We start from the raw sequence: 14,871 nt of genomic DNA, 5'->3' as shown, positions 1-14,871 counted from the left end.
TTTTTTTTTTTTTTTTTTTTTTTTTTTTTTTTTTTTTTTTTTTTTTTTTTTTTTTTTTTAATCAAGTGACTAGCAATGGATATGGAGCTAATGGGCAGGTAGTTATCTCTCTTTTCTTCACCAATGTTATTTTATGTGCCAAAACCTACATTCTGAAAGTATGTTACTGCTATGATCTGCTTTCAGAGCAACGAGAAGTCCTTGCAGCGTTGGCTTGATAACGAGCTTGAAGTAATGGTCAATATTCATGAAGTTCGTTATGAATATGAGAAACAGAGTCAAGTGTATGTAAACCAACATGCTCATTCTTGTTTCCGAGTGCAATTTTTATTCTGATTTACATAATCATATTCACTTTGGCATATTCCAGGCGAGCTGCATTGGCAGAAGAGCTTGCTGCTCTGAGACAAATTGATGAATTAGCCGCGAAAGGAATTAGCCCTCCAAGAGGCAAAAATGGTTTATCTAGGTGCAATATTCGTCTTTCATTTGCAGCTATAGCACATTTTATCTTCTTTTTTTTTTTTTTGAAATTCCATATATATAACTTTCAATTGCTCGTGCTATTTTTCTTGCTTAACCTATTTGCTTACAATTGTTGTCAGGGCATCTTCAATATCACCAAATTCTAGAATGGCACGAATTGCTTCTCTTGAGAATATGCTAGGCATTTCATCAAATTCATTAGTTGCAATGGCCTCGCAACTTTCAGAAGCAGAAGAGCGAGAGCGAGCCTTTAGTAATCGTGGACGTTGGAATCAGCTACGTTCAATGGGGGACGCAAAAAACTTGCTTCAATATATGTTCAATTCTCTTGCAGACGCAAGGTATCAACTGACTTGCTAAATCTTTGAACAAATGCTTCTTCTTTTCTCTTACTCCCATTGTAAAAAGAATTCCCCTAGAAAGGAAGCCACTAGAATGAGGGTTAAAAGAAGAATGAAAAAGAGAGAATATCTGCGTGTAGTAAATTGAAGGACACTTCTGCTTGCTAAAATAAACTCTTGTACCGTAGGTGCCAAATGTGGGAGAATGAACTTGAAATTAAGGAAATGAAGGAGCAAATGAAAGAGCTCGTAGGTTTATTGCAACAGAGTGAAATTAAAAGAAAGGAAGCTGAGAAGGAGCTCAAAGTTCGAGAACAAACTGCTGCAATCGCACTAGCCACATCTGATTCGGTAGGATTTTCATATATTTTGTTGTATTCTTGGCCAATTATTTTAGCTGTTCAATTTCCATCGTTTTCCATGGTATTCCATGATGTATGCTTTCCAAAATGATGTCCTACGAATCATAGTTGTTGTGGATGATATAATCCTCTTTGGTCCTTTATTTGTGCTTCCTTAAACTCCTTTATCTCTTTTCATACTATGATGTTACTAAATACTAATACAACAGGGGAATTCTAACCATGACATGACTGGTGCCTTGTCTCCAATGCCTGTGCCAGCACAGAAACAGCTCAAATATACAGCCGGTATTGCTAATGGTTTGGTTACAGAATCAGCCAGCTTTGTTAATCAATCTCGAAAGGTTCTTCCTTTTACACTTCATGACTTCTTTTTTCTGCCCTTTATTTGGTGCCTTTCCCGAGATTTTGTCCATACTCATTTAAAATGGTTGGTGTTAAAATTCTGATAATGGCAGATGGTGCCAATGGGAGAGCTTTCAATGAAGAAGTTAGCAATCATAGGGCAAGGGGGTAAGCTATGGAGGTGGAAGAGAAGTCATCATCAATGGCTATTACAGTTCAAATGGAAATGGCAGAAGCCTTGGAGACTATCCGAATTGATTAGACACAGTGATGAAACGATCATGAGGGCAAAACCTCGTACACTGCCTCTGCCTAACATCAAACGTAGCCATTAGCTCGTGTGAGAGGTGTATATTCTCTTCTGACCCGTTTTCAGCACCCAATTAATGGTTAAGTACTCAGAAATAAGAGCAGGTAAAATCCCGTCTTCATTCTTCACACGAGCAAGATAAGAGAAGCCATCTTTTAGACTTATCTACAATGATACCGCGATTTGACACTGTGCAGGCTGCATTTTACATGGCGGTTGGGGGGAGATTTGTTTCAGCTGTAATAGAATAACTGCATTGCATTTTTTTGTGTGTGAAGAGAGTAACTCTGACATTCAATCATCAGCTGCAGCCACAGATGCAGAAATGTGTTGCTGCTACATAGAGGCACGGGGGAGTAATTAACCACAGAGCTCATGTAAGAGATGAATGTCGGTATTGCAATAATTGGCTGGTGCTAGATTTTGTGTATAGTTCTTAGGTTACATCAACAAGTGGAAAATCCCTATTCTTTAGCAGATCTGTGTAAATCTGTAATGTACACTGTTTTGTTTGTAAGCACAGTCTTTATTTCAGGATATAAGTAAAACTTCATAACCTTCTCAAACTCATACTATATAGCTGTTGACAAAATTGAGTTCACAAAAATGGGATATAGATCAAGAATTTTGGATATTATCCATAAAATGACATTCTATTCAGACAAAGAGGATTTTGCCCAAGGAAACAGAGCAAAAAACTGAATCCTCAGAACTGGTAATGATTTATCATTGTACATTCGATGCGACAAACTGACCAGCAATTATTCTATGACAACAATAAGGAGAAAAATAGTGTTGTTGATTACAATACCAGAGGACGCATTATATTCTTGACATACACTCTCTAACTGCATGATATTAGCCACAACCTCAGATGCTAATAACGTTGCTTTCAGAGTTTCAGATCAGATTCTGCTGCAGAATAGAAAATTCATTGCACATCAAAGTTGAATGGGGTAGGACTTAGGAGCACCATCAATGAACCACCTGTGATGGTTACTGAGTGGAGTAGTCAGCTAGATAGATGGTGCATTTCCAATCGAGAGAGATAAAATTCACATTTTACCACACCAGAAGGAGTAGTGCTCGTCTCTCCTATTTGCGCTAACCAGACCCCCACATTGAATGCATATAAAGCTGCTTCCATCAGAGAATGCATCCAACATAACTTGTTTCCTTCCAGTCTCTGATAGTATTGAAGTCCCACTCTTCTCTAGTTCCGCAGATTCATCTGCCGTGTTATGTTCATAGGGCTCAGAGTTGGGAGGCGTGGCCTCGGCAATTGCACACTCAGCAAGCAAAGAAGCCAGTTCATCTGCAGCTGCACTTGCCTGCACTCTGTTACTGTATAGCTCCCGAGCACGATGAAGCAATTGATGTACAGCCCCCTCCCCATCTCTTGCTCTCATTGCCATCACCACCTATTAACCAGGAGCATTAGTATCAACAGTTACAAGACAATGCGAATACACAAGTCTAATCCAGATAAACAGCAAAATCAACCATGAAAAGTGTCAGCAGAAAGAATGAATCAATACACAATTAGCATCCACCAAACTAAATGCCATTAGAACAATCATCCCTGCATACCAACATTCACAGAATGGCTGACTTTATTGTAGAATCAAATATCCAAATAAAATTGTAAATTCAAAAAGGAACAACCAAACAGTTGATGTTACATAAAGGTTCTTCATTTTATTTTTTTTCCGAAAATATTCAAGTAAAGTAAATGCCACATAAAGAAGGCATCCAAGGGAGCATCAGGGAAGTTTAGAATCATATTTGAAGTTGGGAAATTATCTGAGTGACAACCTATCATGTTGATTGGGATGTCAAGTTTTCCCTTTTACCATTGGAGCCAGGACAAGTTATTCCTAGCTGCTTCAATACACTTGAGAACTCATCACATTTCCTTGTGGACTCAAACAGTATTCAGCAATCAATGATGGCCTAGTTTTCCAAAAACCTAATACAAAGTCTAGCTTTTTTTAGTTGCCATCATGCTCTAAAAGAGTGAAGCATTTTAGTACCAGCACAACGATTAATGCTTCAAAATCATAACATTTTTTTTTCTTCAGCTAACTGCTCCGATTAACATGGGCATATCAAACGGAACTAGCAAATTCGCAATAGAAATTTAGAAAATGAGGTAAGAATGATCAAAATCAAGCTCAATCAGGAGAGGAAATAATAGCATTCATAAAGAAAGAATAAAGTAGGGATTTGAGAATAAAAGATCACCGCTTGGAGAGCCTGAGAAGGCATGTTTTGATCGATAAGCTGGCGAGCCACAGTGAGCAAATTTCTGACGAATTCATCCTGATCGGGTGGAAGCGCCGGCGCCGGCGCCGACGAGGAGTTCGCCTCCATCATGTCAGAATCCATGGCATTTCAGTTACCAGAGTTTGGAGCGGTTAGCTTTTAGTTTCTTTCTTATCAGACAGTAGCAGTGACAACTGACAATAATTTTATTTATTTATTTATTGGAGTTCCTAGGAATTTCTGGAATCGCCCCACCTCCCCATTGTCGGAGATCGTCGCCATATGGTAACAGGGAATTTGGGCTTGTTGTTATAGAATGGATAATGGGCTTGTTCTCTTAGTCGGCCCATATCAACTCTCTTAGTCCATCTCCATGGGAATTTATGTGTCAAATTATACCATGGACCATGGTCTACCTGACTATCTTGTATTGTAGGCTGACCCAAAAATAATATTCAGATTCTGTTTGACACGTTCTGTATCGGCAGTTGACAGTTTCTATAGCTATCATATTACTCCGTATGTGTTAGCAATTATCAAGTTTTTTGTTTATATGTACAAAAACTATTAACTGTGAGTATAAAATGTGTTAATTGAATGCACAAAATTTTTGTATCAGAATTCATAATGCAATATGAACCCTAGTATATGATATACGGAGTAACAATTAGAATTATGTAGTGTAGTAGTGATGCAGGCTTAGTTCAATAACTTAAACGTCACCCTAAAAAATTAATTAAAAGTGATGAAAAACTAATTAGAAGTGATGAAAATTTCTTGTATGTAGAGTATATACAAATAAACTGTAAAAACATGCTAACTTAATAACCATAAGGTTATGATTTGGACTGAGTTTAAATTTATGTTAGAACGAGTGTTTTCGAGAGAAGCTTTAGAGCGGATATATTAGATTTATGTTGAACCATTCTTAATTAAATTAACAATGTGATGTATTTTATTATATTATAAACTAAACTTTGGACGTACTAAAAAAGAAAGCAAAAGACTTGTGCTACTTTAGTAAAGAATGGAAGGGAAGAATTAAAAAGGGTTTGTGTGGAAAAGTTGTGTCGCCAATCGCCATGCTCAAGTGTATATATATACATAGCAAAAAATAATAGTATGTGCTCAAGAAGTCCCGGTGAGTAGGTCCATTTCACGACCATCCTCCATAATGGCGGCATCTTTGATCTCCTGGATCATCTTCAACACTTGCCACATGGTCGGTCTTTGCTCTGGGGACGCCACACTGCACACCATTGCCACTTCAAGAATCATTTCCAGTCGATTTTCTTCCCCGCCATCATCGTCCCGGGTGGACCTTACCCACTTGATCATCTCGTCCGGCATTAGAACAGGGTGTTCTGAGGGGTGCTTCCCGGTGAGCAGTTCCAGTACAAGAACTCCATAGGAGTAAACATCAGACTTTGAGGTTGCTTGGTGGTGCATGTTTAGTTTTCGAGCTTCGGGTGCCTTGTAGGCTGCACAATCAGGGTCGTCGTCTGAGAAGGGGTTGGCCAGGACGGAGAGGCAGTAATCGGAAATGCAGGCCTCAAAATCGGATCCCAGGAGGACGTTAGACGACTTGAGGTTGCCGTGAACAAGCCTCCATGCTTGGTGGATATACGAGAGGCCTTGAGCTACATCGTCCGCTATTTTCAAGCACGACGTCCAGTGAAGTGGCTTTGCTCTCGAGGACTTGGAACCTGAAACGATACAAGGGCGACCAACCAATCAATAATTTAGATGACTGATCACAACCCCGCAAATCCAATCCATTTGATTAGATATCGCAGGGCTGGCGAGTGCAGGGGGGAATGTGTGTGAAACTAAAGCGGGTGCCAGGCAGTCAGTAACATGAATAGGGCCAGAACTCGACCACACACAGATATAGCTTCAAGATTAGCCACACAACACATGACAAAAGTATGTCTCTACTCATGATTTAAGCGTTAAATAATCAGGCACCTAATGAGTATCTAGTTTGACAAGTTTAACATAATTAATTCCTGGGGCAAGGCAAAAGATTCTATGTGTCTGCATTCTGTCCACAACGCCCTGATAAACTGCCAGAGTTCTGTGGTTTTAGCTTTACAAGGGAGTAATCGAGATTCTCAAGCAACTTCTTCATCACCATGGCAGTCAGAACAATTCAAATAAAGTAATACTGGCAAAGGGTAAGGTATCCCAAATATCCTGACTAGTCAGCTGCTAGATTCTCTGTGTTAACACAACCACCCAAAGTCTGGTGTTTTAATGCCTCCTCAGTCATTATCCTAAGCCATGTTCAAAACTATGCATATTTCATATTTTCCTCTTCTTTCATTCAACACAAGTCATCTCAAACCTAGCAAAGATTGCCATCAATCATGCTCCAAAAATGGATTCTTGAACTTCCTTATTAACAATTCATTATAAAGAAAGCCTAAGGTAAACCAGCATAGGTTGCCCATTGCTGACCAGCACAAACCAAGAAGGCCGCTCCAGTTGCGAGTCGAGCCTAGAATTTGGAGTTACTAAGGTCCCTAATCACTCATGACTCACCAATTAAAACTATGAATGGGTGATAAAAGATTAAAAGCATGCAATGGTTTTTAAAAAAATGGGAATTCTTGAAGGGCAAGGGCTTACCATGGATAAGAGAGAAGAGACTGCCATTGGGCTGGTAATCATAGACCAGAAGGCGTTCTTCCTTGGCCTGGAAATAAGCTCTGAGAGGAACCAAATTTGGGTGGCGTAATCCGCCCACTGATTCCATGTGCCGTTCAAATTCATCCTTACTCCGACTCGCCATTTTCCCAGAGTCTAATCTTTTCACGCAAACAATCAAACGGTTGTCGAGCACCGCCTTATAGGTGGTGCCCAGCGTTCCCCGCCCCAGAAGCTCCGCCGAGGCTTTCATCAACTGCTCCAAAGTATACACCTGAGATTCGCCGACCGAGAAAACCAAGTTTCCACTTTTCCCCATCACCTGCATTCCTTCCTGCACTCGCTTCACTTTCTCTTCTAGCTCGTTGCTTTCTTCTTCGATTCTCATCACCGCCTCCGTGTTGGCGGCGACGATCGGGTCCAAATCGATTTTCGGAGTCGACGAAATTGACTTGCTCGATTTTTTAGCGGCTAGGGCGAAACAGATAATGGAGCAAATGAGGACAAAAAACCCTAGGGTTAACCCAATGATGAGAACGGACCTTTTGTTTGATTTCTTTTCGGGGCTGTATAATCCGCCGTCGCGTAACTGTGCGTTTTGAGAGGCGGAATGCGGCGGCGGCGGGGCAGTGGTGGCGGGAGATGGGTGGAAGAAGGGTTGAATAGGGCGGCATTCCTTGTGTATTATCTCACCGCAGAGAGCTTTGTTGGAGGAAAACGCCGTCGTTCTGAAGCGGGATAATGTGGGCGTCACCGGAATGGGACCGGAGAGAATATTCTGCGAAACGTTGAAGATCTGGAGAGTAGTTTGGTTGAGCGCCGGCACGGAGCCGTTGAGGCGGTTGGAGTCGAGACGGAGATAGTACAACCGGTCCAGACCGTTGAAAAACGCCGGAATGTTGCCGGTGAGGTTGTTGTGGGAGAGATCAAGGGTTTTGAGGCGGTGGAGAGTGGAGATTGAGGGAGGAATAAATCCACTAAAGAAATTACGGTTCAAAAACAGAACTTTCAGGTTAACCAAGCGGGAAAGATCGGGAATAGGCCCGGCGAGCGAGTTATCCTGCAAACTCAAAACTCTGAGCTGGTCAAGCCGAGTTAGGGTATCCGGAGCAAAAACCCCATCCAAACCCACCTTTTCACACACCAAACGAACCACCTTCTTTTCACTACACTGCACGCCATTCCACTTGCAGAAACCCAAGGTGGAGTTTGAAGAAAACCCAAGCTTCCCTTTCAAGTCCGCCTTCACCTGAAACGCCAACAATGCCGACGCGTCGGAGGGGATTACCGAGCTCGCAGAAGCAGAAGAACTAGCAAACAGCAAAACCATAACGAGCAGCCCCACCATGTTTGTTTACACAAGAAAACAACTCAAGAACCGGGAATTAAAGGGGAGAGCTTGAGAAATTTTACAGTTTTACTTCCATTGAAAGTGAAAGAAGAAAAGGAGGGAATCGAGGGGTAAGCGACAAAAGCATAGAAGAATGGCAGGAGTTGTCCTGTCCAGTAGGAGTGTAAAGGCAGGGTCGGAGTCAGAATCACGTGAAGGGAAGGAAAGAAAGAAGAGAGGTGGGGAATTCCGATTTCAGATAGCAGTAACCATTTCCCTCATCCTCTGTTTCCGTGCCAACTGCCCTGCCCTGCCCTGCCCATGGCCTCCCACCACAGTACATCTACTCTACCTTCAGACGGTTATATTTCCAGTTTTTACAGTTTTACACCATAAGAAAATAAAAATCGAATCTTTATATCAAATTGATAATGCAAATTACATTGATGATAGGGGTTAGAGATAAAGTGATCGAAGAAATTGTAAGACCAAGTATGGAGACAGGAATAAGGCCAACCAGGTGTGACGGAAGCTCGTGTCGGATTCAATAATAATAAGGTAGTATAAATAGGTCAACTAAGACAATCTTTGTCATGATGACGGTTTACAAGTTACGTGGTGTTCTTTGATTGGTTGATATGGTCGACAAGTAATGGTTTATGGCCTTATGGGTGAGGTCGAAAAGAATAACTTTTACAAACAAAGTTAGAGTGGTGGCCACTCTAACGCGCCTCCTGGGTCGCATGAGTGGGCTCCAAACATGCACTTCACACTTCATTTTTCTCGGTGCAAATGTTTTTGCACGAGGAAAATGATACTAAAAATCAAATCCCACATCAGTTAAAAATCAATTTCTTAATTCTTTACTATTTTAAAAATCAAGAAAAATATATTGATGTGTTTCTGTTAGAGACATTTATCAAAGTCCAATCTTGGACTTATTATTTGGATTATTAGGTTAATTAAGTTTCCTATAACACCATCACAAATATTTTAAGAAATTTGATGTCATGAGTAATGGTAGAGGTATTAGGTATATAAACAATACATTGCAAGGAGTAGATGTCTTGAGTAATGGTAGAGGCATTAGGTAATGGGACTTCATAAGTTTGAACTCTAATGACATTAGATAATATAGGCATTGACTCATTCTGCGTCAATGAGTTGAAAGAATATATATGAACAAATATTATATTGTAATAGAGTAAAAAAAAAAAAAAAGATGGGCCTGTTGTCATTAGCCCGTTTGGTTGGGAGGAAGGAATTAGGAGGGAAAAGAATTGTAATTCGGTGGAATTGCAATTCATTGAATAAGGTAGGAATTGAAATTACAGTGTTTGGTACGCAGGAATAGAAGTACAGAGAATTGAAAGGTAATAAATGACAAAATGACTAAAATGTCCTTTATGTAGTAGAAGTAGTAGTAGTAATAATAATAATAATAATAATAATAATAATTTACCATATGAACATATTACTGCATCCACACATATATAAACATATTATTGTATCTTTTTTTTTTTTTTTGTAATATAATTCTTCTTGCTGCATCCTCACAGAATGCGTAATACATATATACACATAATACATATATACAAAGAAAAGAACAGATTTAAAAAAAAAAACCAAAAAGATCTCATTTTAGGCTAAAGAATTGAATGAAAAAAAATAAAAAATGGCCAAAATCCAAGATGGCAGACAAGTGCAATATTTCAGAGGGGTAAATTTGTCTTCACAGCCCCATTTTTCTCCCAAAATCTGCTGAATTGTAATTCTTAGGGGGGGCTTCGGAATTGGAAATCAGCAAAAGAAGGAAATTGCAATTCGGCCGAATTGCAATTCCCTCCAACCAAACGCAGTAGTTTCTCTTCGTTGAATTCAAATTCAACGCATCCTAAACTACATTGAACCAAACGCCCGTTATAGGTTGATGGGCTGCTATTATTGCCAGTTTGGCAGTTTCCATAATTGATCACTGAATAATAATAAGGGCCCGTTTGGTTTAACTCTGAAAACCAAAATAAGTGTCTACACCTATATCTGTTTGTATTCTAACCAGGATTGGAATGTGTTATGGGATCACCATCTTCTCATTTTGAAGTCATAAGAACTTTAGTTTACAAGAAAGCCCATAAAACCACAATGAGGTAAATCTATTTTGTTGGAATTTTATGATTATTATTTATTAAGTTTACTGTACGACGAACTCGGTTGGGATTGTCCACAAAAACTTAATAATATGGGGTTGATAACATTGAACTGTGAAGCTTCATTTATTGGTGCATGGCAAACTTGAAGATCATTAGACAATAAAAACAACCTAAATGTCTGCAGTAGCACTAGAGCCACTGTTTTAGGATGTTCAATCTTTCTTATAATTGGAAGTTGATGTTAATATTTTATGCCATGAATAGTGATGTCAATTGTACCCGTACCCGACGGGGAATCCGATTCCCCACTCCTACGGGGATGGGGATGGGGACAAAAATAGGGGATCGGGGATGGGGATGGGGGCAATTTTAAATTCCCCGCCCCGTCCCCGAAATATATATATGTATAGTCACACAACACACACATATGTATTACTTTGTATATAATCTATACGGAGTATAATTTTAAAAGCATATTTGTCATTGTATGTCATGAAATGTATATTTAGGTAACATGTTTAATTGTAAAATATTGAATACTACTTTAAGTTGGAGATGAATATATATGCGTTATTTATTTAAATATTTTTAATGTTTAATTTTTAAATCTGTTTATAACTTATAAATGGGGTGGAGATTCCCCGTCCCCGAATAATCCCCGTGGGGATGGGGATGGGGGATTTTTTCCTTCCCCGGCGGGGGTGGGGACGGGGAATGGGAAAGAAATTCGGGGGCGGGGATGGGGGTATGTCCCCGCCCCCATCCCGCCCCGTTGACATCCCTAGCCATAAACAATACCTTAGGCCCTACTTATAAGAAAGTAGATTCATGTTAACAGCAAAGCAGTGATATGATGAAAGATTTGACCTTTGCAATCCCAATAGAAAAAGAAAAACAGTTTCTTTATCCTATGTTATCATTAAGTACAGTCCTAATAAACAATATCATGGAGAAAACCAACCACTAGAAATGCAATTTAGCACAAATCCCATTGATTTGTGCTAAAAGTAAGCTGAAACGCGAATCAAACTTTTAACGGAGTATTCATTTCTTGATGGAGAAAATCTTGCCTTGTCCTGAAATCAGAGCCTTCAACGATCAAGGTAGGGAAGTTTCAAACTGGTCAAATTCCACTTTTTAGATTATGATGATGATGATAGCTCACTGCAATTAGCGCAATTGTTGTGTGTTTGTCGGACCCAAAGCCAAAATAGTCACTTTCATTACTGTTTGATTAAGGGGGGTAATCTCCACTCGTTTTTACAGGGGCCCTGAGGCAGATTTTCCAGTTTAAAGAAATGGATTGATAATGACATTACTGCGATTTCTGCGTGTAAACTGTATTCCTTTTTACCTGCATTTACATGTCACAGAGATTTCTACAATCTGGGTATCTATGCATTGTATTGAGGGTTGAAAGTTTGCATTTTGCAAAGAATGTTTCGGATAGATTTAGGATGAAAGTTGGGCTGAATATAATATACTTCTTGCAGGCCAAAGAATATAGTTTGATGCTTATTGGTTAGTAAAGACAAATTGATGCATTGTATAATATTTGTGTCCACTTCTTATCTGCTGCTATATTCTCCACTAACCATTATTTGAGGCTTTGAAAACTAAGAACAGTGGTTGTATGACAAGGCTGAGGCATTCAGTGCCGCAAAACTGATAGTTTGATGTGTTAATGTTTGGTGAATGATAAATATAATGTTGTTGTCTGTCTTCTGTGAAAAAAAACTATTTTGCAGGTGGTAGTGGATTTTTGGGTAGCCTCTAATTTGATCCTCAATACATCAACCTTGATGGGATATTGGGATTGATCACTAACACCCCATTAACATGAGTGGAAGTGTGGAACTTCACCTACCTAGTAAACTAAAGTTTGCATCATTAGAATTTAGTACCATGTATGTACCTTTTGCCCTGTTGGTCCAAAATTCTTGCCTAGGTTCGTCACAAGCTACCAAGTCCACCAGATGTTGATGTTCTTGCCTTTCTAAACTAACTTTGGGATTGTGTTAAATTGTTCTCCTTTCATGTTTTCTTTAAGGAAATGCGTGTTTTGGGTGATCTAAAAAAGAAACGGATTTTAAGCAAACCAATGGTTTGGAAAGAACACCACTCTAGACAACCCAATGAAGTTATTCAGATTGTTGATTTGGTAACACAAGTTACAAGTTTGACTCCCAACGGGAGTAGCCTAATAGCCTTCTCGATTTGAACTGGTCAGCTATAGGCAACAAAGCTGGTTTACCTTTTTGTGGTCATTTGTCGACTAAGGCCACAAGGCGGGGTTTACCCAGTACACACCTTCAGGTAGTGGCTATGGTTTCCCTCATTACTCAAAACAAAAAGAAAGAGCACCACTCTAACCAGTCTCATCTGGTTGGTTTATATGAGTGTAGGAAGATAACAGCAGTTCAATGTAAGGTTGGGATTTAGGAACATAGACATGTGAAGGAATGATTGGAAATGTAATGCATTCATGTTTGATACAGATTCAGAAGTCCATGAACAGAATATTCCAAGACCAAAGACTAAGCAGACCATACTAGAAAGGGGAAGGAGCCATTTCTTCTGCAGACTTGAAGTTGGGGTGCGAGCAGGGAATGTAAGTATATGGTGGCATGTTGTGACAGAATCTTGGAACAGCAAAGAACTGTACACACTCAGGTATTGATCTCTGGAATGGCAGACCAGGAATGCAATTGTTCCTCACATCAAGCACTCCGCTTCTGATCAAGCCGAAGCAATTTGGCCCTATCGCGTTGAAATAATTATTAGCCAAGGATAGATTTGCCAGGTTTCCCAGGGCACATATCACATCTGGCACCATTCCATACAACAGATTCCCTGCAAAATTCAAGACCTCAACTTTGTCCAAGCACCCTAATGAGAATGGCAAGGGACCTGTTAAGTGATTGTTGCCAGCATCAAAGACCACAGCATCGTTCAAAAACCCGAGTTCATAAGGAAGACAGCCACTCAACTTGTTGTTAAGCAGCAAAACCTCTGAAACACCCGACAAGGCTTTCGAGATGGTTCTCGGGATTGGACCAAAGAAGTTGTTGTTGGCTAAGGTTAGGAAGTAAATATGGGTGCTGAAAGCATCAGGCAACCTCTGCATGAAGTTGTTGTTGTTGAGGAACAGCGCATCAAACTCCTCGGTGAACAGCTGGGGTGGAACTGACCCGGTGAAGGAATTGAAACGAATGTCCAAGAAAGTAAGGCCTTTCATGCCCAGAATAGCAGTTGGGAACTGCCCAGAAAACAGATTGTTACTAATATCAATCTCATACAAATAAGGAAGCTTAGCAATATCCGGGGAAATGGTTCCTGAAAAACTGTTGGAATTAGCATGGAACAGGGCTATATCCGGGAGCTTATCAATGAACCCATCAAGACTCGGCGCTGTGAGGCGAAATCCATTGAAATCCACAGAGGCAAGAGCAATGGCTGATTTATTGTCTGGGGGGATCCCACAGAAGAACCCAGTGTAGTTGCAGATGTTTGGACCTACCCAAGTCTTGGTCACTCCCAACGGATCAGAAGTGATGATATTCTTGAAATTCTGTATAATGGGGTAAACAGCAGCCAGTCTTTGATCTGCAAAAACTAGCTCCCTTTCTCCCAACCCTGAAACTGCAAGCTTCTTTTTGCCTCCATTAACAAGAGTGCTAGTACTATGGAGTACGAGGAACACGCTGAGAATCAAAACGATGATGTTCTTCCCCATAACCTTAACCATCTTGTTTCTATATTGAAATTTGGTTCCACAGTGGAGAAAAGAACCAAGCTGAACATGGAAATTAAAGCAAGCAGCCTAGCTAGCTACTTTATAGTACTTCTTCCAGTATTTAATTCATTCATACAGAGTATAAAGTTTTGTATCTATCATTTACAGTGTTTACAGTCGTCTCGTTCAAAACAAATTGCAGACACAGAGCCCAAAAAAAAAAAAAAAGTGACCAAATGAAAAGTTCACCATGTTGTTGTGACCACAGATGAGCATGCTTTTCATTATTAAAGAAATGGAGAAGAGCTTCTTTGCAACTGTGCGTTTGGCCGCCACATTCTCTATTATTCATTTATTCCATTCACCTTTCACTCTTATTTTTTATATTAATAATAATTATAATCATATATTTGTGACTGGAGTCCATTACTTGGTGTCACATTTCATTGTCTTCTGTACGTGATTATTGTATGCAGGCCAGCTACAAGTTACAGTCTTGGATGCTAGGGAACACCATGATTATTAACTCTCCAGTCGTACGTAAAGGGGTACTTTGTATAATGAATATCATAAATTTAAGATCAGTTAAGTAGGTAGATTTTAATTGTATTGAGCTTTAACTTCTATCGAATAGGACTTGACCAAATTATTAATTGATCAGTTAAGTAGGTAGATTTTAATTGTATTGAGTTTTAACTTCTATCGAATAGGACTTGACCTTGACTGCAAATTATTAATTGAAGTAATACTATATTCAATTCTTATACTGCCAAAGACGTTGTGGTCTCAGTGGAGGCAACTGTTGACTCTTTGTGCTTCAGTAGATTGATAAAGTAGCTATGAACAGATACTATATTGTAACAGAGTCGGTAGTACGCAAAAAAATATATATATTCA

The 14,871-nt window shown here is 39.6% G+C and overlaps 4 protein-coding genes across 6 annotated transcripts in view; 1 reads left to right on the top strand and 3 right to left on the bottom strand.

Moving 5' to 3' along the window:
* Positions 1 to 2,414, top strand: part of LOC116021864 (kinesin-like protein KIN-4A) — a 9,587-nt gene extending 7,173 nt beyond the window's left edge. For all 3 annotated transcript variants that reach the window (XM_031262384.1, XM_031262375.1, XM_031262368.1), the window contains exons 19-26: positions 67 to 98; positions 187 to 284; positions 371 to 469; positions 606 to 827; positions 1,016 to 1,178; positions 1,399 to 1,533; positions 1,648 to 1,948; positions 2,042 to 2,414. In XM_031262384.1, coding sequence (XP_031118244.1) covers positions 67 to 98; positions 187 to 284; positions 371 to 469; positions 606 to 827; positions 1,016 to 1,178; positions 1,399 to 1,533; positions 1,648 to 1,869 — 971 coding nt within the window. In that variant the 3' untranslated portion in view covers positions 1,870 to 1,948; positions 2,042 to 2,414. The remainder of the gene's footprint in view (positions 1 to 66; positions 99 to 186; positions 285 to 370; positions 470 to 605; positions 828 to 1,015; positions 1,179 to 1,398; positions 1,534 to 1,647; positions 1,949 to 2,041) is intronic.
* A 44-nt stretch (positions 2,415 to 2,458) lies between these two features.
* LOC116022784 lies at positions 2,459 to 4,346 on the bottom strand. The gene is made up of 2 exons (XM_031263656.1): positions 4,089 to 4,346; positions 2,459 to 3,265 (listed from the first exon to the last, which is right to left on the bottom strand). The coding sequence occupies exons 1-2, from the start codon at positions 4,230 to 4,232 to the stop codon at positions 2,900 to 2,902; spliced, it is 510 nt and encodes a 169-aa protein (XP_031119516.1). The 5' UTR covers positions 4,233 to 4,346; the 3' UTR covers positions 2,459 to 2,899.
* Positions 4,347 to 5,085: 739 nt separating this feature from the next.
* LOC116022121 (probable inactive receptor kinase At5g67200) lies at positions 5,086 to 8,567 on the bottom strand. Its single transcript, XM_031262696.1, has 2 exons — positions 6,741 to 8,567; positions 5,086 to 5,815 (listed from the first exon to the last, which is right to left on the bottom strand). Exons 1-2 carry the CDS (start codon positions 8,104 to 8,106, stop codon positions 5,238 to 5,240), a joined length of 1,944 nt encoding a protein of 647 aa, XP_031118556.1. The 5' UTR covers positions 8,107 to 8,567; the 3' UTR covers positions 5,086 to 5,237.
* A 3,797-nt stretch (positions 8,568 to 12,364) lies between these two features.
* On the bottom strand, positions 12,365 to 14,217 carry LOC116022420 (uncharacterized protein At4g06744). The gene has a single exon (XM_031263151.1). The coding sequence runs from the start codon at positions 13,984 to 13,986 to the stop codon at positions 12,790 to 12,792; it is 1,197 nt and encodes a 398-aa protein (XP_031119011.1). The 5' UTR covers positions 13,987 to 14,217; the 3' UTR covers positions 12,365 to 12,789.
* Between the last annotated feature and the right edge of the window lie 654 nt (positions 14,218 to 14,871).

This window comes from Ipomoea triloba, chromosome 1 (assembly GCF_003576645.1).
Source record: "Ipomoea triloba cultivar NCNSP0323 chromosome 1, ASM357664v1".
NCBI lineage: Eukaryota > Viridiplantae > Streptophyta > Magnoliopsida > Solanales > Convolvulaceae > Ipomoea > Ipomoea triloba.
The sequence above is the reverse complement of the archived record's forward strand: the minus strand, read 5'-3'. Positions and strand labels throughout refer to the sequence as shown.